The 20,327-nt window shown below is 44.9% G+C and overlaps 1 protein-coding gene and 1 long non-coding RNA gene across 7 annotated transcripts in view; one reads left to right on the forward strand and one right to left on the reverse strand.

Annotated features, from left to right (window-relative positions):
• The window catches only part of Evl (Enah/Vasp-like), a 145,769-nt gene that overhangs the window by 60,181 nt on the left and 65,261 nt on the right, over positions 1-20,327 (forward strand). Inside the window, exon 1 of one of the 4 annotated variants that reach the window (XM_006971688.4) lies at positions 18,183-18,331. The exons of the other annotated variants lie outside the window; for them this stretch is intronic. Within the exon in view, the coding sequence (XP_006971750.1) occupies positions 18,321-18,331 (11 nt within the window). The 5' untranslated portion in view covers positions 18,183-18,320. Of the gene's footprint in view, positions 1-18,182; positions 18,332-20,327 lie in introns of those variants that run through there. 4 annotated transcript variants of the gene reach the window in all.
• Positions 1-20,327, reverse strand: part of LOC121822482 (uncharacterized) — a 63,341-nt gene that overhangs the window by 36,792 nt on the left and 6,222 nt on the right. The window contains exons 3-6 of one of the 3 annotated variants that reach the window (XR_013044495.1): positions 4,675-6,379; positions 4,367-4,468; positions 3,275-3,307; positions 307-3,170 (exon numbers count right to left, since the gene is read on the reverse strand). This is a non-coding gene — a long non-coding RNA (uncharacterized LOC121822482). The remainder of the gene's footprint in view (positions 1-306; positions 3,171-3,274; positions 3,308-4,366; positions 4,469-4,674; positions 6,380-20,327) is intronic. The other 2 variants (XR_013044494.1, XR_013044493.1) reach the window with 2 other exon arrangements.

Genomic DNA, 20,327 nt, shown 5'->3' on the forward strand with positions numbered 1-20,327 from the left:
CTGGCCCAACTACCTCACTTCCTCTTCCTACACAGCTCTGTCTCTGTCTGTCTGTACAGATCTCCAGGTCTCTATGGTTGGTACTGGGATTAAAGGCGTGTGTCACCCCACTTGGTTCTGTTCCCTAGTGTGGTCTTGAACACACAGAGATCCTGACTACTAAGGGATTAAGAGCGTGGGCTGCCTGACTTCTTTGTTTACTTAAAATGGCTGGCCTATCCCCCCTGATCTCCAGGCAAGCTTTATTTATTAATGCACAAATAAAATATCACTGCATTTCAGCACAAATAAAATATCACCACAGACCTGGGTCCTCTTCCTGTGGGCTCACAGCGGCCTCTGGCAGTCTGCTTTCATCCTGCTTGCTCTGTGTTAGAGCTGGTCCTATAGGTCGTGTTTTTCTTAGGCTTTGGAACAAAAAATGGCTTTTGCTACTCTGCTCCTCAGAAGACTTGTCTGGGCAGAACATAAGCTCTTCTGTGGGCCTTTCACATGTTTGCTCAGCACTTCATTACTTCACTGCATGTGGGTTCAGTTTGTTTGGACCACAAATAGCCTCAAGGGCTTTCAATGCAAATAATACTGTAGGCGTGAAAGAATAGATGAAATAGTGGGAAATAGTGACTATAGTAATACATCAAGTGTGGCACCATAAATCTGTGGTGCTTTGGTAGCATTTTATTTATATCTAGTATACCACAGTATATATGTAGAAACAGTTACATTGTGGTTGGAATATATGACTGTTGTTAACAGAAAAGGCCTCACTCTGGTATTCCATTTAACTCCATGCCTAGGGGAAAAGCAGCATTAAGAGAAGAACGTTCTGGAGCCAGTGGGATGGCTCACCAGATTAAGGCACTTGCCACCAAGCCTGACAACCTGAGTTCAGATCTTGGAATTCAAATAGTGAATGGAGAAAACTGATTCTTAAAGGTTATCTATCCTCTGACCTCTATACACAGGTACAATGGCATATGAACCCTGTGGCATTTGTGACCCAACCCTCTCCCCACAAGAACATGTAAATTTTTTAAAGTTCTATTTGGAGATTGCGGAGGATACTTTTACGTCCCTCCTAACTCCTAGGTCCAAGGCTGTGCTTTCCCATTGGGAGCCTTGAGGCTGAGCATCCGTGCAGTTAGATGCTTTCCTTTAAACAGAGGGTTTGAATGTTCCTGTCTGCTTCACAGAATAGTTTGGAAAGTGAACAACATAAGGTTTCTGGAGAAATTTTGTGAACTAGAGGGTGTTGCTAACATAACAGGACCGAGGTTGTGGGGAGCAGGTCAGTGGTATAAACAGTGGTTGGGTGTCCTCTACTAACTAGCTGAATGGTGGGAGCGACTCTGCGCTTCAGCTTTCCTTCTAATAGAAATAAAATAATGATGATAAATGTGAAGATGCTGACACATAGTAGGTGCTTTGCGGAGAGGTCCTCATCAGGTGTTTATCATGATGTCACACTCTTAGGCTTAGGTTCTGGGTAGTCCCCAAATGGGCTTTGCAGTGGAGGCAGATATCTGTAAATGAAGTTAGTGTATTTTCTCTTGTATTTTTGGCCAATGTTTTATGTGTGTGCCAAACTTAGAGCTCCTGTTTGAAAGCTTTGTCTTTGATTTACAGAGTAAGCTTTCTAAGATGGGATTCATTGGTGAGTCACTGGTGGAAACGAACTGGTGCGTAGTGTCTTCCTTAGAACACAGCAGCCGCAGCCGCAGCCGCAGCCGCAGATGGGAGCCACATGTAGAGTGGAAATAATTAATAGCATCATTAACAAAAATAAGAATATCAAGTTAATTGTAATAGTGTGTTTAAACTTCGTGCCCACAATATTATGATTTGAACATGTGACCAGCAAGAAAATGATTGGTAAGCTGCGTTACATTACTTTCCTGCAGATGTGTTATGTATCTATACCTGTGCCACTTTTCAATTCAGAGTGGCCGCATTTCAAGGGCTCAGTGATCACTTGTAACTTGAGACTGATCCTGATAAGCCGAGACCTAGAGAGTCACCAAGACAGAGATTCCCTAGTACATTGTTGCACACAACAAAGGGGTTTAGAAGTACCGGGCAACCATGCCCAGTTACTGTCGCAAACCTTGCTGTGTGTTAGGTTCCCCACACGCTTGCCGTCCCAGCATGCACTACAGTGATGGGAACCTTGTGAGCTCCCTCCTCTGGCCAGGGGAAGAAGGCTGCAGCAGAGCTTCAGCAAGTTCACATGCTCACTCTCTCATTTCTTTTCTTTCAAATGTTTTAATTTTAATTAAAATATAATTACATCATTTCTCCCTTCAACTCCCCTTGTCCCCCACATTCATGGCTTCCTTTCTTTGCTATTGTTACACATGCACAGGCTCAAAAATTTGTTCCATCTCATAGGAAGGACTTCTTTGGGAGGTTAGGAGTCACTTTGAAAAATTAATGGAGGTTACGAACCCAGGCCCCTGATTTCTTAAGCTGAAACATTGTATTAACTCTGCATTTTATGGCCCCGAAGCCCCTGTTCTGTAAGTGCAAACAGTGCAAAACAGTGTGTAGAGGGTATGTGCCCTAGGCCTCATCAAAGTTTGAGATGTTTACAGGAAATATTAGTGTAAGTGATTAGCCTGGCATGTTTCTGGCTGTAGAACAAGAGCATGCAGCAGTAATGTTTTAATTGGCAGTCACTGTCCCAACTGACTACTATTAAATGAGTTAAAATAGCCCTTCCCACTTAAATTTGCTTTGTGGTATAACATTGGCTTCTGGCTCTGTCACATGGAAGAGTAAGGACAGGTGATGGAGACAGGCCCAGGGCAGCAAGGTGAAGAAGCTTGCCAAGAGTCCCACAGGGCATGGGCCTGCAGCCAAGTTCTTTGGTTTCAGTATCCAGGCTTTTCACACCATGCTTCCAGACATCTTCCTCTACCAGTGCCTAAGGCCTTTGTTGCTCAATTTGTTGGTGGGTTACTGAAGCATATCACATCAGGCTGTGCACCACAGAAACTTCTCCATGGGTGTCGTGGATCCAGAGTGGGGAAGGAGGGCGTCACCAAGGCATGGCAGGAAGGGTTTCACAGACAACCTGAGTGCTGTGGAGCAGTGTGAGTTCCCTATGTGTTCTCCTGCTTGCAGGGTTCCCAGGGAAATCAGTTTGGCAGGAGCATAGTTGACAAGGTTTCCTGGAGTTAGGGTTAAGAGCAAATGGTCACAGAAGAAAGTCAGATGTACACTTGGTGAAAGAAGCCAGTCTGAAAGGCTGCATGTAGGGATTGCAGCTGCTTACCATTCTGGAAAACTACAGAAACTGAGTCAGTAGCTGTCAAGAAATGGGTAGAAGGGACAGGTCCTCAGAATGCAGTCTTTAAAAAATTTAAGTTCATAGCAGTACTGAGAGGGGGGTAGATATTTCCCATACTCCCCACCCCATATATGCATATCCTCCTCCATTGTAAACAGCCCCCAGTGGAATATGCAGTTGTTATAATCAGTGAACACACATGGATACTTTCTACCCACCTGACTCCATTATTTATTCTTGATATTGTACACCCAAGTGTCTGTGGGTTTGGACAAAGATAAAGTGACATGTGTCTGTCCTTATAAAAGGGGTGGGCTATGCCTGTTGTGAGGGCAATAATACATGGGAACTATCTGCCTCCCTCTCCATTTTGTTATGTGTCTAAAATTCTTTTTCCTTTCTCTTTTTCTTTTCAAGTCTTTTTTTAAGAAGGGAGGGGGCTGAGGAAATGGTTCAGCAGTTGAGGCTTTCTGCTCTTGCAGAGAACTAGAGTTCGTTCCCATCATCCCCATCAAGTGGCACACAATACACATAATTAACAATAAAATAATTTTTAAAATTTAATAAAAAGGGAAAGTGAGGTTGAGTAATGAGAGCTAATGGCCAGGTGAAGACCCAGACCTTGAGGACACTGAGCACCTGGGAAATGGAGAATCTGGGTCTCGGTGCTGTCTAAAGGCAAGTTCAAGGCTAGTGGCTTTGAGAAGAGCTTACAGGAATGAACAAGGCTCAGCAGCTTTCCATGTCTACTAATATAGAAAGATTTGACTGATATATACAAACCATGGGTTCTAGACCTAGATGATAGGAATAACATTTTTTTTAAAGCAATAAACTCAATAGAACAATGGCTCCTTGTTAGCTAGACCATACTAATTATACACGAAAGTGGAATTCAGTGAAGTTGAGTCCTCTGAACAGAGAAATAACTGTCAAGTGGCCCAGTGTTTCTAAGATACTGGAGGTGGTATGGAGTGTGGTTCCACCTCTCACTGCAGGGTCGGTCACATTGCAGTGTAAGCCAGTGAGCCGGTGAGAGGGATCTCAGTGACTAGCTTTGTGACAGAGACAACGTACCTCTTACAGACCTTGGTACTGATGGCAGCTGTGTGCTGTGCAGGGACCTCTGCAATTGCTTCCAACGCTGTTGAGTCCTCTGAGAACTGCTTTAAAAAAACCCTATACAAGCCGGGCGTTGGTGGCGCACGCCTTTAATCCCAGCACTCGGGAGGCAGAGGCAGGCGGATCTCTGTGAGTTCAAGGCCAGCCTGGGCTACCAAGTGAGTTCCAAGAAAGGCGCAAAGCTACACAGAGAAACCCTGTCTCGAAAAAACAAAAAAAACAAAAACAAACAAACAAACAAAAAAAAAACAAAACAAAAAAACCCTATACATAACAAATTGTCATCGGGATAGATGGTCATTAGAATTATTAGTAGCGTGTTACCTGAGCACTCTCCTCTCTAGCAAGTATCTCTGGTTGGTGATGTGCTCTACTGTTTGAGAGTCTTTCTCAGTCACTGCTTCCTGAAGCCTTCACAGGTGGAATAAGACAGGAGACTGAGGCATGGAGGTCAACTTCAGAAGCCACACTAAGAGTACTCAGCATGACCCCTCATCCTCAGGATGAGGAAAGCAAGGTTTCCAAATGGAGCAGACAAGTTTAAGTTGGCCCCTGTCTCCAGCTGCCACATCATTGCCAAGGGCTGGGGCTCCCCATAGCCAGCTCAGCACACCAGCACACCCCAGAGTATAATCTATGAAGCTGTATTTAATTAACAGTTTTGTTTGAAAAAGCAAATTTGAACAATTTTTTGAAAAGGTTTCAGTGTTTTAGAAAATTAATTCCTTTATATAGTGAGTATATTTCCTCTTTACCAGGCTAGGAAACTACGCTCTACCAGCTGCCTCCCTAGTAACAGTTTTTGTTGGCCACATTTGAAGCGGTACCATTGGCTTTAGGAAAAGAGCATTTTAAAATAGAACAGACTCCTGTTTTTAGAACAGTGTCTCTCTCAGGAGGGACAGAGATGCCCTGAGGCCAGGTGACCAGCCTGAAGTTACTCCAGTTACCCCAGCCTTCAACTCCTAGTCACACTTTGGTTCATGGCTCCTTTGAGTGCTTGGTCCTGACTCTGGTTTATCCAGTATCTCCCGAGTCCCTTCCAGAGAGACTGGCAGGCCTGCTTCCATGAGCTGCCGGGAACCCAAGGAACAGACTTGCTTAGAGCTGCTGTGAGGCTCTGTACTGTGGAGTTTATCCTGGAGTCCTGCCTTCTTGGCACAGGGCTGGAACCCTGGCCATCACATTTCATTTTGGTAGGCTTCAGAAATTCTGAAGACTGATCTTTGCTTGTCTGCCTTTGCTGCCATGTGATGGTGATGGAATTAAACAAAGCATGTGAAGCTATCTTAAATGTAAATCATCACCAGAATACTAAAGGTGTTACATCTAATTCAGAAATGTACTGGCAGCTGTCTGCTTCTTTCCTTCACTCTTTTCTCCTCCTTCATTCTTCTCTCACTCTCTCTGTCCTAAGCTGCAGTGTATTTAAGGGGGTCTTGGAGCCTCAGGCAAGCCCCTGCCTAGCCCCTCATCCCCCCTCATCCCCCCTGCTCTTTCTCATTCACTGAGGTGCAGTCCCCTTTCCTGTTGCAACAAGCAGAAATGTCTTAGCATTGCCAAATACCTCCTAAAGGGAAACCCACCTTTCTCTCCAATCTAGATGAGAGCCATGCTTTATAGACTGTAGGGGTAATAATAAAAGGAGAGCCCATTTGATGAAATTATTTTGAATGTTAATGGAAAATGATATTTTCTAGAACCTGACCTGTAAGTCTTCCTGTGGCCTTATTCTTTCCTGCTGTGGGTTTTTGCAGCCATCTTTCTCACTGTCCAAACTGAGGAAAGGACCCTGCTTCTGTTCTCAGTCACCTCCTTCATTGTTCTGACCCCATGGTTTATATCTGATTGCCTTTACTAAGAGACTGGACGACATTGTACTTAACTTGATATCCATGGAGTTTATCTTGCAAGGCATCATTGAATAGGTACCCAGGTGTCCGTTAGGCAAGTGTAGTAGTCAGGGTTCTCCAGAGTAAAAGAATTTATAGAATAAATCAATCTCAATCTCAATCTCTCTCTCTCTCTCTCTCTCTCTCTATATATATATATATATATATATATATATATATATATATATATATATATATATGGATTTAAGAAACACTTGTTCAGTTGGAGCCTTTGGTAGGCCCTTGCACAGTCCAGAAAGCTCCCATTCCTCCCTTCCCTTCCCTTCCCTTCCCTTCCCTTCCCTTCCCTTCCCTTCCCTTCCCTTCCCTTCCCTTCCCTTCCCTTCCCTTCCCTTCCCTTCCCTTCCCTTCCCTTCCCCCTTCCCTTCCCTTCCCCCTTCCCTTCCCTTCCCCCTTCCCTTCCCTTCCCCCTTCCCTTCCCTTCCCTTCCCTTCCCTTCCCTTCCCTTCCCTTCCCTTCCCTTCCCTTCCCTTCCCTTCCCTTCCCTCCCCTCCCCTCCCCTCCCCTTCCCTTCCCTTCCCTCCCCTCCCCTCCCCTCCCCTCCCTCCCTGCCTCAGGGTTTGATTTAGCTTCATGTTATGATATACATACATATATATATATATATATGTATATATATATATATCCAGCAGGTTTGTCATGTGTATTTACAAGGTCTCTTATGGGAGGTTGGGTACTTGGATAGAGTACAGAAACAGATCCAGAAAGTCATGTCAACTGATGTTCACCAGAGGTGTGAAGGTGACTCAGTGAAAGCTTAGCTTGACAAAGGGCACCTGAGTGCTCATACATTATACACAGACAGATCTGGTAGGGAAGAGGGGAGCTCACCAGACAGTCAGTGAGCTTAAGGTTCAGTGAGAGATCTTGTTTCAAAAAATAAGATGGAGAGTGATAGAGGAAGACATTGTCCTGTGTGTGCTCACGAGTACACGTGCAGACACACCACACACATACTTGGCAGTAATGAAACAGCCCAGGTTTTGAATTGAGCCAAAGACTTTGGACCCTTTAGCAAAGAGATATACCGAGGGCGAATGAGCATGTGACAAGATACACAGAATCATTCATCACTAGGCAATGCAAATTAAAATTACAGTAAGATCTCATTATGCACTTATTAGAATAGCAGACAGGAATGCCCTGCAGTGGTAGCTTTCCTATACTGCTAGAAAGAGCCAGAGCAGTCCAGCTGCTGTCAGTGAAATCTCTAGTTAACTAACTGGCCACCCTGAATGTTTACTCTCCAGACAGGAAAACTCTGTGTGTGACTATTTCCAGCAGCCCTATTTACAACTATCAAGAATGGTAAGCTATCCAGATGCCCTTCAACTATATGGGTAAATACTATGTACTGCATTCATACGGTGAAATACTATGAAAAAGACACAAGAAGCCACTGTGCTTACTAGTAAACACAGCAGTTTTGGTGAACTCGGGGATTACACGCTAAGTGAAGAAAGCCTGTGTGAAAGATTGTATAGGAGAGGCTCCCATTAGTGTGGCATTCTTCAGAAGACAGCATTTCGAAAATGGAGGATGGATTGGTGGCTACCAGAAAGGGGTTTGTATGTGTGACTGCCATGGGTGAGCCAGAGGTGTGGTAGGGGTTGAACTATGTATGGAGCTTTCTATAGTGCAGCTACACAAATGTTATATTTGTAGAAAGCAAATCCAGCCCCAAAGCTCAGAGAAACAAACAGTCCCAGCACCTGTGGATGATGAGAACTGGTGCCTTGTCATTATTCTCCTTTGGGTTTGTTTGATTTGAAATTAGCCACATCCAACTGATGTGGAACTCACTGTGTAGCCTAGGCTGGCCTTAACTTGGCAGCCGTTTTCATGCTCTGCCTCCTGATGCTAGGGTTATAGGTGTGCACCATCATGCCTGGCTCCTTCTTTACATCCTCTTTAAACCCGCTGGAGTGTTGTGAGGAGGCCCGAGGCTTGGGAAAGAGCTTTTGGAATGAGTGCCTTTCAGGTGGGGTTAGTTCTTGAGCTTGCTTTGATGCCAAAGAGCACACAGCAGCTGCTATATTCTGGTGACCTTTTCCCCAGAAGTGTGCTGGCTTCATTGTGTTTTCTGTTTACTTTCTAGACAGCTGAAGTAACTTGAGAATTATCAGCCTGGGCAAGGCCCTTTCTAGTGAAGATTATTACTGATATGAGCCAGGACGGTGGGATGGCTTCTTCAGCCATCTTAAAGCCCCACTTTTCCTTATAACCCACTTGAAAATGTTTATATTTTCATTCTGCATTTGGGATAGTTTTTAACCATAGCTTTATTAATATATAATTTACATATTATAAATCCACCCATTTGAAATGTATAATGGGATGAATTTTATCAGACTGCAACCGGTCATGAAACATTCTTATTATTCAAGATAGTAACTACTCATTAGTGTGGTAGCTTTGCTTCAGTTTTTCTTTCCCTTTGGTTCAGAGATCCCCAGTGTCTGTGTCATACCCTCTCTTGAATGTACTGTTGCTGCCTTCTGTTCTTTGCAGACAAAATACCTCAAACATACACAAAATATACTGTGACTTAGATTTTTGTTCTAAAGTTGGAACTATGCTTTCTTTAAAAGTGGTCATTAATTGTTGTTGCATATTCAAACTCAGCCTTTAGGTAATAAGAAACTTCACTAAGCAAATACAGTGGCCCACTCTTAAACTCAGCACTTGGGAGGCAGAAGCAGGAAGATCATGAGTTTGAGGCCAGTCTAAGCTACCTACAGAGACTGGAGAGGTGGCTTAGCGGCTCCTTTTCCAGAGGACCCTAGTTCAATTCCCAGCACTTACATGGCCACTCACAGCCATCTCTAACTAACTACAGTTTCTTTTTTTCTTTTTCGAGACAAGGTCTCTCTGTGTAGCTTTGGAGCCTGTCCTGGATCTTGCTCTGTAGACCAGGCTGGGCTCGAACTCACTGAGATCCACCTGCCTCTGCCTCCTGAGTGATGGGATTAAAGATGTGCGCCACCACTACCTGGCTTCCAACTCCGGTTTCAAAGCCCTCTCCTAGCCTCCCAGGTACCAAGTATGCATGTGGTACACAGACACACATGTAGGCAAAACACCCATACACATATTTTAAAATAATATATTGACAAATAATACATAAATAACAAAGTAAACAGTAGCCCGACTAGCTATGGGGTGGGTGGGAGCTTTTCCCTCCGACTCTGAGGGATCTGGCCTGCTGCCTCACTGCCTCACTGCCTCACTGCCTCACTGCCTTACTGCCTCACTGCCGCTGGGTATAGAACTTACTCTGGATTTTGTTCTGCCACTGGTTTGGTTTTCCATGGAAAGTTTTTTAATTTCCTTTTTATCTTTGATATCCTTAAACATGCTCTGTGTTTATGTGGATACATGTGTGTACTTATCTCTCTTCCTAACCTGTATTTGTACTCTGCTCTGAGCTTTTACATTGCTCTAGAATTCTGCATAATTCTGTCATTATTTGTCCAAATATTTTATCTCTATTTTTCTTTCCCTCCAAGATGGCTTTTACAGAGAAATTGATGTTTCTGCTCCTGCCTCTCTCTAGGCTCTTTTCCTTTCTTGTTTCCGTCAGTTCTGTGAACCTATCTGGGTGTTTTGTTTTGTTATTTTTCCAACCACTGCCTAGACTGCTGGGCCTGTTGAACTCTGTGAAGGCTAAAAGTTGGTTGGTTCTTGTTTGTTCCTTGTTGCTTATCCCCACTTAATGCTTTAAGTAACTTTCCTTCTTTCCAAAGGCATATGCCCATTGCATTTGAAACTTCTGCTTTTCATGGTGGAGGTCACTGCTCTGTGTCCTTCTAAGTCTTTTTTTCATGATACTTGCATTCCTCTAAGGTAGACTCCACTGAGAGTTTATCATTATGTTCTTGGACATTCAATTTCCATACCTGCTTATGCTGCAGATGCGTTTAGCAGGAGCTTGGTTAGGAAGGAAGTACCTAAGGGGGCCTGCCCTGATATGCCATAGGCTCAACCCTCCTTTTCCATGTCTGTCCTTGCCTGTATGGCTACTGACTTAGGTACTTCTTGAGTCCCAGTCCTTCCAGCAGAAGAACTTAACTAAGATTCTGAACATGTATCATACATATATCAAGAGCTGAGCCAGATCAAACTGTTAATAAAAGGTGACTGAACCAAAGGGCAGCGTTCTTGGAGAAGTAGTTGGATGATACCATGCTTGTGATATTTCCCTGCATTTTGCTCAGTCAACACTGTTGGTGAGGTAAAATGTGTAAGCTGAGTCTTGGAAGGCAAGCCCAGTTTTGATTGCAGATAGATGGAGAGGAATTTCTGGAGGGAGGATAACTCAGAGTGAAGGTGCAGAAGCCTGAGTTTAGGCTGGGCTTTACCTCTCCTGTGTCAGTTCATGAATGTGAAGAGTGCATGTAAAGTCAGATCAAAGTAACATCCTCACGAGTGCAAAGTCCATGAAAGTCTTGGGTCATAGGTAGCTAAAGAGACAGGTTGTGTTTCCCCTACAGGATTGCTCAAGTGCTGGCATCTGGCTGTTTACACTTTGTTTTCCAAGCCCTGTACTTGAAGAGAAAAAGCCTGTGAGGGCAAACTCTAGGCTGCCGGTAGATGCTTGGGAATTTGGGTCTCCGCATTTTGCTTGGGGTGTGCAGTAAGCTGGTCTGTCTTCACAGAGCTGGTTCGCTTAGGCAGGGCTTCAGCAAGAGCAGCAACCGTGTTGTATGAGTGAGCACAGCTGACTAGCTGTGTTAAGAGTGTACGGCAGTCATTGAAATACTCTAGCAAATCCGGCTTCCATTTTGGTTTTTGAAGTCATAGTTGAGGCTCTAAAGACTCACTCAGATAGTGACAGCACAAATAACGTATCAATTAAAAGGCCTAGTGCACATTGCTAATGCAACTTAATTTCATCAAGTTGGAGATGGTAGCAAATTTTGGGTGATGATTTCTCTGCCCTCTCTACTCCAAGGCCTCCCTGCTTTCTTTTCAGAATGCCCACCTTTATTACAGATAATAAAGTGCCAGTTCTACAAGAATTTGGAGCCTGTCCTGGATCTCGCTGGATCAAAGTCCCTTTTGCTATCCCCAAGGCCTGAGTGTTCAAAGTTGATATCCCAGGGTGGTAATGTTGAAGGTTTGGGCCATTAGGAAGAGGTCATTAGAGGTCACTAAAGGCATGTCCTGGAAAGTGTGGAGGGATCATAGCCTCTCACTCTATGGGCTTCCTGGCTGGCATTGTAAGTCGTTTGCCCTGCCAACTGCTTTTGCCATTGTATGTCACCATTACCAGAGGCTCAGAGCATATGGCTGCCTGATCTTAGACTGGGCCCTTCAAAAGCATGAGCTCAGTCTCTTCAGTAGTAGGTGGCCAGGCATTTCATTATAGTGATGTGAAGGTAATGAACATGATGCTGTGAGGTTACTCCTTCAGAGAACACATAGACTCTTGAAGCCAATTGAAAGTCTTTATTCACTGGCCGGTGGGCCACACAGAGAGCTTGCCCAAATTGTGTAACCAGGAGCCTTACCAATCTTGGCATTTTTTTGCACGTAAACTTCCATTAGCAAGAACAGTTACCAATAAGCAGAGCTACAGAAGCCAAAAAGTAAAGTTAGTATATTTAGGGACTTTCCCAGAACTGTGGACATGCTGAATTAGGTCTCTGTTCTCGTTTTGACAGGTGTTGGGGTCTATATGCTGGGCTCATAAGTCAGAATGGTGCCTTGGTATCTCTAATATGGCATCAGTTGCGCTAGGTTCTAGGGGCCTGATACAATGCTCATAAGCATTGCACCAAGGTGAGATGAACAGTGCTTAGCCTGTTTGCCGATCTCTCTCGGAGGCTTCCTAAGTAAAGAGGTTCCTGGCTTTGGGGTCAGCCCCTGGCTTGTTTTAACAGATTCCAAGTTCTTTGGAATCCAGCAATGTGAGAAGTACCTCTTGCAGGTCAAGTGGATGTTTCTGTGCTGACATGCCGGAGCCAGAGGCCTTGGCCTGTCTGCTGCAGGCGTTGGTGTCCTTCCTCTTGATTCCTTCATATTCCTTTGTGCAGTCACCATTTACCCTAAGCCTGCAAGGTACCTGCCCTAAGCTCTGTGCTGGTACTGAGCTTGGCTCATGGTATCATATTACAAGCTGCTTCCTCAACAGGATAGGTTTATTCCTCACCAAACTGCTTCCCCAGTGCCAGCATCCCCTATCCTATTTTTCTAACATTTTCTGTTGTCTTGGCATGACTGATTTAGGGCCTATTATGCATAGTTTGTTGTTTTGGTTTGGTTTTGGTATGTGGAAGGGGGGCATATGTGACATCGCATGTATGTGGAGGTCAGAGGACAACCTGCAAGAGTCCGTCTTCTCCTTCCTCTGGGCTCAGACTCAGCTCGTTAGGCTGGGTGGTGAGCTCTCTTACCTGTGGACCATCTCAAGGCCTCATCCATGGAGTTTTAATAAAGCCATTCCTTTCAGTGAACAGATAAGGAAGCCAGAGTTGAGGGTGGGGCTGATAACCATGGAGTTCTGCATAAAGCAAGGGCAGGCCAGGGCCTCCCTTCTTCCTTGCTCCTTCCCATAATTCTGCCAAGTGTATTACTAAAGCTCTAGGGTTGAGTTAAAAGACCTCCTGAAAGGTTCACTCTAGCTACCTGCTTACTGGAACCAGAAAAGATAGTAGCACCATGTAAAGGACAGAGGAAGTGGGGAAGGAAACTGAAAGGCACTTTCTCACGGAGACAGTTACACACAGGCCAGCATCTTCAGGAAATGGAAAAAAAAAAGCCTTTGCTAGTGTAATAACCATAACTAATTCTGCTTCTGTCCTTGATGAAGTAATGGTAATGACTTACTTTAAAACCAGCTGTAAAATGAACAAAATCTACACAGGGTACTGAAGTTCACAGAATACCAAATCCTTGCTGGTTTTAGTTGCTAAATGGATAGCCTAAGACTCTGATTTTTGAGAAGAAGTACGATGATAAGCCCCCACAGTGGCCAGAGCCGTCTGCCTCTGTTTGCTTTTCTGTCTTAGAGAAAATGGTGGTGCCCAAGCTAAAGAGATCACAGGAAGCTGATCCTGGGATTCCAGGTTACATGTAGTAAGACTTGGTAAGAACTAGAGAAGGAGGAAGCTCTGTGGTCTGAACAGAGATAGTGGAGTTGTATGTAAGGCTCCACTTGAGAGTGCCTTGGGGCTGCCTGTGCATGTGTGGTGCTCTCCAAGGAGCCCAGCTCAGAATGCCATTGTCTGCAGAGCTAAGCACTGAAGTGTGATGCTAGAGGTCACGCAATGCTGCAGGAAGTAGGAGAGTCCCTCTACCTGAGCAGAGACCCGCTGTGGTTTGAATGTAAAATGTCTCCCTCAGGCTAGTAGTCCCCAGCTGATAGTTCTGTTTGAAAGGGCTGTGGAACCTTTAGGAGGTGGAGCCTTACTGCGGGAAAGTAGGTCACTTAAAGTGGGGGCCTTGAGGTTTTATCCCCTGACCCCACTTCCTATGTGTTTTCTGCTTCTTGATTACTGACATAGTGTGACCAGATACCTAATACTCCTACCTTTCCTGACATAAAAGACTTTCTTCCTTTGTTTGTTCATTTATTTGACAGGGGCTCACTCTGTAGACTCTGCTGACCTTGAACTCACAGAGATCCACCTACCATTGCCTCCCAAATACCAGGTTAAAAGTATGTGCCACCACACCTGGCTGGATCCCTTCTTAAACCATTAGCCCAAGCAAACCTTTCCTTGGGTTTTTGTCACAGCAACAAGACAAATGACTAACATAGAAAACTGGCCCTCAGAAAGTGCCTGCCATGAAAGTGTAAGGAGCTGAATTGAGTTCAGATCTCTGGCCCCCATGTAAAAGGCAGGCATGGCAGCATGCATCTGTAACCCCATCGCAGTGGTGGAAAAGGAGGCAAGATAGATCTAGCTCATTGGCCAAATGATGGAGTTCCAGGTTCAGTGAAGGACCTTGTCTCAGTGAAGGACAAAGATGGAAAGTGGTATGAAGTAGATACCCAGGATTGATGGCCTCCATGGGCACACACAAGTGTGCAGTCACTGGCACGTGCACACATGTGAACACATGTGTACAACACACACACAACAACAAAGACATGCAGACAGTAGAAGCCTGGCTCATAAGGTTTCAGAGTGGAACAAGGCCTTTGTCAGGGCCAGGATTAAAGTCCATTCATGTGATATTCTGGGGGTAAATGTATGCCTATATTCTGGGAGTAAATGTATGCCTATATTCTGCCTGCGTCCTGAGAACTTGCATAAGGCTAACTTCAAAAGCAGTAGACTTGCTAGGCATGCTGCCTTACACCTTTAACCTCATAATTCAGGAGGCAGAGGCAGATGGATCTCTTTGAGTTTCAGGCTAGCCTGGTCTGCTTAGTAAGTTCCAAGCCACCTAGGGCTGCCTAGTGAGACCCTGTCTTTAAGAGGGGGAAAAAAAAGCAATGAAGTCATTTGTTTGGCAAGGGACGGTTCAAGGCCATGGAGCCACTCAGCTTGTGGCAGTGCCTTTGCTCCGGCTCTTGTCCAGGTCTGCCGTGAGAGCAGCAAGTGGGGTAGAAACTAGAGGGGTACACTTTCAGAGGAAGGAGCCGTGGGCAAGTTAAAGTTGCAGACGAGGGGGTGTAAATGTAGCTGTAGTTATTAGATAGGAGCTCATGCTTCATAGGGATGATAGGAAAGGTTCCCTGAGGAGACCTGAGCCGCCAAAAGCTCCCCCTTGTGAAAATGTGAGTTTATTTGACACGAGAGAGCCTATAGTAAGAGTGTCTGCCGGGGTCCCTGCTGGACAAACACCCAGAGAAGTGTTTCCTGGGGTCAGCCTATAGTAAGAGTGTCTGCCGGGGTCCCTGCTGGACAAACACCCAGAGAAGTGTTTCCTGGGGTCAGCCTACAGTAAGAGTGTCTGCCGGGGTCCCTGCTGAACAAACACCCAGAGAAGTGTTTCCTGGGGTCAGCCTACAGTAAGAGTGTCTGCCGGGGTCCCTACTGAACCAACACCCAGAGAAGTGTTTCCTGGGGTCAGCCTACTGTAAGAGTGTCTGCAGGGGTCCCTGCTGGACTAACACCCAGAGAAGTGTTTCCTGGGGTCAGCCTACTGTAAGAGTGTCTGCAGGGGTCCCTGCTGGACAAACACCCAGAGAAGTGTTTCCTGGGGTCAGCCTACACGGCACAGAACAACTTTGATCCAGGCTACATCTCCAGATGGAGGTACAAGGTAGGATGGTATCAAAGAGAGTGGAAGGCTCACACCGTGTCCAGCCCACTGAAGCCAGGCAGTATGTGGTGGATCAGATTTCCTACAGGAAGCCCTGAGAGGCCTGTCTCAAAAGCTGAAGTGGAGAGTAATTGAAGAAAACACCCTGTATCAGCCTCTGACCTATCTACATGTGTACATACATGCATGCATGCACCCATAGATACACACACATCAATACATACACACAAAAGAAAAAAACTAAAGAACTTCCTGGGCTTGGTGGTTCATGTTTGTGATCCTAGCACCTGGGAAGTAGAGACAGGATCAGGAGTTCAAGGTCATTCTTGGCTACATAGAGTTTGAGGCCAGCTAAAAATCAAAAGAAAGGTCACTTGGGAAGAAGGGTCAGAGTAATGTATTGCATGCTTGAAAAGATGAAGGAGAGAGCCATGGGCCAAGGAATGTGGTATTATGTAGGAGGTGGGAAAGAGAAGGGGCTAATTCCTCTGCAGAGCCTCAAGAAGGAAGTATGGTATTTCCACTATCTTAATTTAGCCTAGTGAGTCTGTGTTGAAAATCTGATCTGTATTGGACTTCTGACCTACTGTTACCCTACAGAATTATAAGATAATACATTTTTATTGCTGTAAGCCACTAAGTTTGTGGTTATTTGTTATAGTACTAACAATAAAGAATACAGAATAGAAAGTGTTCTTAATAAAAGCTCCAAGCTTATGTATAAAATAAGTATTAACAGAACTGAAGGTAGAGAGAGACATATACCCCCTTAAGCCGCTTAGAGATTTTAAGGCCTTTCTCTTAGCAGTTGATAAAATATATAAGGAAAATAGTAAGGACATAGAAGTCCAGCACCTATTAACCACCTTGACCTAATTGACATTGGAGAGAACATACTTTCTCTCCTGTGACCATGGTATGTTCACCGAACTGGACTATACATTGGACCCTGAAAGTCTCTATACAGATTAAAACAATCCAATTCATACCCGGAAATATAAAAAAAATCATATTAAGCACATGCTCTGACCACAGTAGAACTGAGTAAATAGCAATAGAGCAAGAAAACACCAAAGATTTTGAAGCAAAACAAAATTAAGTAACACACTTCCAAATAATCCACAAATAAAAAGAAAAATTCACAAGGGAAAAATAGCAAATACTGCAACCAGCAAAAAACAAAACCACAGGTCAAAAACATGGTTTGCAGCTGACATGTGCTTAACAGGAAATACAGATCTTTAATGCCTTTGAAAATGCATTTTCAATGTTCAAAGGATGTTCATGTTTCCAGTTAGAACAGGCCCTTTATGCTGTTCTTCACACAGCTACCTCCCATTGTTGCAATAATATTTCAGTGCATCTATTTGCTCACAGATCCCTCTATCCACTGTGCCCTCAGCCCTTCTTTCCGTTTTCATAGGATCTCACTGTGTATCCCAGACTGGCCTCAAACCCATGAACCTCCTGAGTGCTGGCATTGCAGGTGTGCCAATCACATCAGGCCATAGGACTGTAAAAGCTGTTTTAAAGACAAGGCCTGCCCCTTATTCCAGTTCTTGGTTTTTGGTTTCTAACACAGTGCATGACTTTTTGTGAGTTTTCTACTAAGTTAAGGAAACTTGAAGAGTAGATCTTCATGGAAATCCATGGAATAGGCAAAAGAATCACCCTGTGGTCCAGTTAAGGAAATGGAGGCCAGAGTCTCTGAGTAGGTAACAAACCTAGGCTCCCCATGTTCCTGCAGTGTTCTTTCACCTGTGAATTGCTGACTGCAGCATCCTGTTAGAAAGATGTCTTGCAATCACAATGCAAATCTACCCTAGAATCAAATGGAAAGTCTGTTATAGCTGTACACACTGTACAGGCCCTTGTTCTCACAACCTGCCAGGACTCTCTGAGTCTAGCAGTCTCCTCATAGGGTCCTCTAGGAAGTCATCTGCCATGACCCTGCACTATGTCAAGTAGAAACCAGAGTGTACATTCTGCAGTAGTTCTGACCTAGACCAGACAATGGATAGTAGTCACTGTTGGGGCCAGCACCACAGCCTGGTCCCCAGGTCCTGGCTAGCTTTGTTAGGTCTCAAACCCTGGACAAAGGGCTAACTAAAGTGCCTGTTAACATATGAAAGTGGACACTGTCCACCAGCCTCTCAGCATCTCCAGTTCCTGTTACAGAGTCATCCTGGCTGCTGTGCCCCACCCTAGCCCTAGACTCCACAGCCCACAGACTGGGCTGCTCTTCCCCCAACTGCTCTTCCCTATATAACCTTAGCTTTTTGGCTCAGTCTTCTTAGCCTCTTTGTCTCTGGGTGTTCTTGTCTCCTGGCTCACTCCTGGCCTCTTGACTCCTGGCTCTCTCCTCCCCCACCTTTCTCCTCACATAGCCCAGTTCAGTCTGCTGGTCATGTCTACTCTGGACTCTACCTCTGTCTGTGCTCTCCCTTATAATAAAACCTCAACCCCTTAGGAGCAGTCGTGCCCTCTTTTTATTTCTTCTTGTCACTCAGCAGGAAACTCAGGAGCTTGAGACTGCCAGTCTCAGGCCCAGGCAGCAGAGCTCAGCCGCCCACACTGCTGGGGCCCTGTGCTGTTAGCTTCTTGTTTCGCTGTTTTCTACGTAGGTTTCAGTTTTTCACTTGGGTTTGTTTCCCCTTTGTCTCTGGTTGAGCTTCCTTTTCCTGTTTGGTTTTAAGTAGAGTCTAAAATCGTAGCTGTCTTCATAGGGTCTGTGCTCCTGTGATCCACAGAACCTCCTGCGCAGCCTTCATTCAGCCATGGCCCCAGGGTGAGTACCAGAACCCAGAATGGGATAGAGGGGTGTGAAGAGGAAACCTAGACTCTTAATGTTGAAGGGTCTATAGAGGTCATCTCTGGTCCTCTTGGATACCAGTTAGTGATGGGAACATCTAGGACCAGAGGGCTTACCAAAATCCTAGAGCAATTTAATGGCCTCAGTCCCCTCTGCTGTTTCCAGTCCCTGGTCTGTGCTTGTGAATGCTGATGATCTTGAATCACTTTTGTCTGAAAGACTTACCCAGAATTGACCACCTATCTTGGTGGGTAGAGGGGATTCTGAACTCTGAGGGGAGTGTTTTTTGACTCAGAGGTATGAGTGGTGGGTCTAGGCTGTCTGCAGAATGTCCTGAAGCAGCTTGTATCCTGTGCCTCTGGACCAGGATGAAAGACCTGAGTTCCTTTTACACAAATCTCTGGAGAGATTTGCCCTCCTTTGGCTTCTGGGCCCATAAACAATGTTGAACGTTGTCGAGTAGTAATCATCTGCAAACCATGTTGTATTGTGAGTGGACATGAGTGCCCCTTTCTCTGTAATTTACATGAACGGTCATGATAGGACCAAGTTTGTTTGTTTTTTTTATAGATTTATTTATTTATTTCTTTATGTATTTTATGTATATGAGTGCTCTATTTTGCATGAATGCCTGCATGACAGAAGAGGGCATTAGATGGTTGTGAGCCACCATGTGATTCCTGGGAATTGAACTCAGTACCTCTGGAAGAACAGCCAGTACTCTTAACCATTAAGCCATCTCTCCAGCCCCAGGACCAAGTTTTATCCTCCAAGAGTTGTGACTTTTATTTGTTTAAATCATTATAGCCTTGTGTCTTCACAAAAAATAATAATCCCCGACTTTAGAAATTGTTTGTTTGTTGCCTCACGCCTTTAATCCCAGCATTTGGGATTGGGCAGGAGGACCTCTTGAGTTTGAGGCCAGCATGGTCTACAGAGTTCCAGGATAGCCAGGACTACACTGAGAAACCCTGTCTTGAAACAAACAAACAAACAAAAAATTATTTGAAAACTGCTACTTCATCACCTGTCTTCTTTTGCCCTTCTTGGATGGATGAGGAAGGTGTTACTGCTTCTGCCTTGATGCTGAGGCTCTGGAAGGCTGTGAGATTTCCCCAAGGCCCACCTGGTTGAGGAGGGACCAGGCCTGGAGCCTACTCAATGTACTGTCCAGGCTCTTGAAGCACATTTTCGGTGAGCTATTACAGTGAGTAAGACAGCGAGTACAGCCTGCTGGTTGCTCCTGGGCAGTCAGGAAGAAGCTGCCCCTCCGGTTAGTCTCTGCTGAGGAGCTGCAGCCCAGCTAAGCCAGGGAAACATTGATTTGTTGCCTGAGTTTTGAGTTATTCCTCCTCCTTTGCAGCCAATTTTCTGTCATTTTAGTAGTTTTTCTATAGCTTCAAGGGATTTGTGCATGGAGCTGTGAAAAACAGAATGCTCTCCATTGAGAGGTATGGTATTTTCAGTTGTAAATTACATTGTAAACAATTGAGGAAGCTTACTGCTGGTTACTGGTGGTAGAAAATAGTACCAGAAGGAAATAGGGAGGAGGCACTGAGTTTTTAAAGGCCTTCTAACCCTTAGACATTGGAGAAGTTGCAGCTGGAAAGCACCCTGGAGACAGTGACTGCAGGTCTAGGGCAGCAGAACTTCAGGCCTTGAACTTTCCACTCTAGCCAGAATAACTGCTCTGTGCTCCTTATGCACTCCCAGCCTTGTGCTGAAGAAAAAGCCCTTTGCATCGTATCATTGTGAATGATGATGAGTTTGAAGTCTCATTTCTAGCTCTGGAGACCTAGGGTTGGGCAAGGCTTTCTGCGTGAGTTAGAAGCTGAAAGTAAGGCAAAAGCCAAGTTTTCTGGTGTCTCCTTCCTCATCAAGGTTGTGTGTGCTTCTCTATGCAAATAGGCTCATGACTTGACACTGGGACTGTCCATGTGAGAAATGATAACATCTAGATTCCCCACTTAAC

This window comes from Peromyscus maniculatus, chromosome 14 (genome assembly GCF_049852395.1).
Source record: "Peromyscus maniculatus bairdii isolate BWxNUB_F1_BW_parent chromosome 14, HU_Pman_BW_mat_3.1, whole genome shotgun sequence".
In the NCBI taxonomy this organism is placed as follows: Eukaryota; Metazoa; Chordata; class Mammalia; order Rodentia; family Cricetidae; genus Peromyscus; species Peromyscus maniculatus.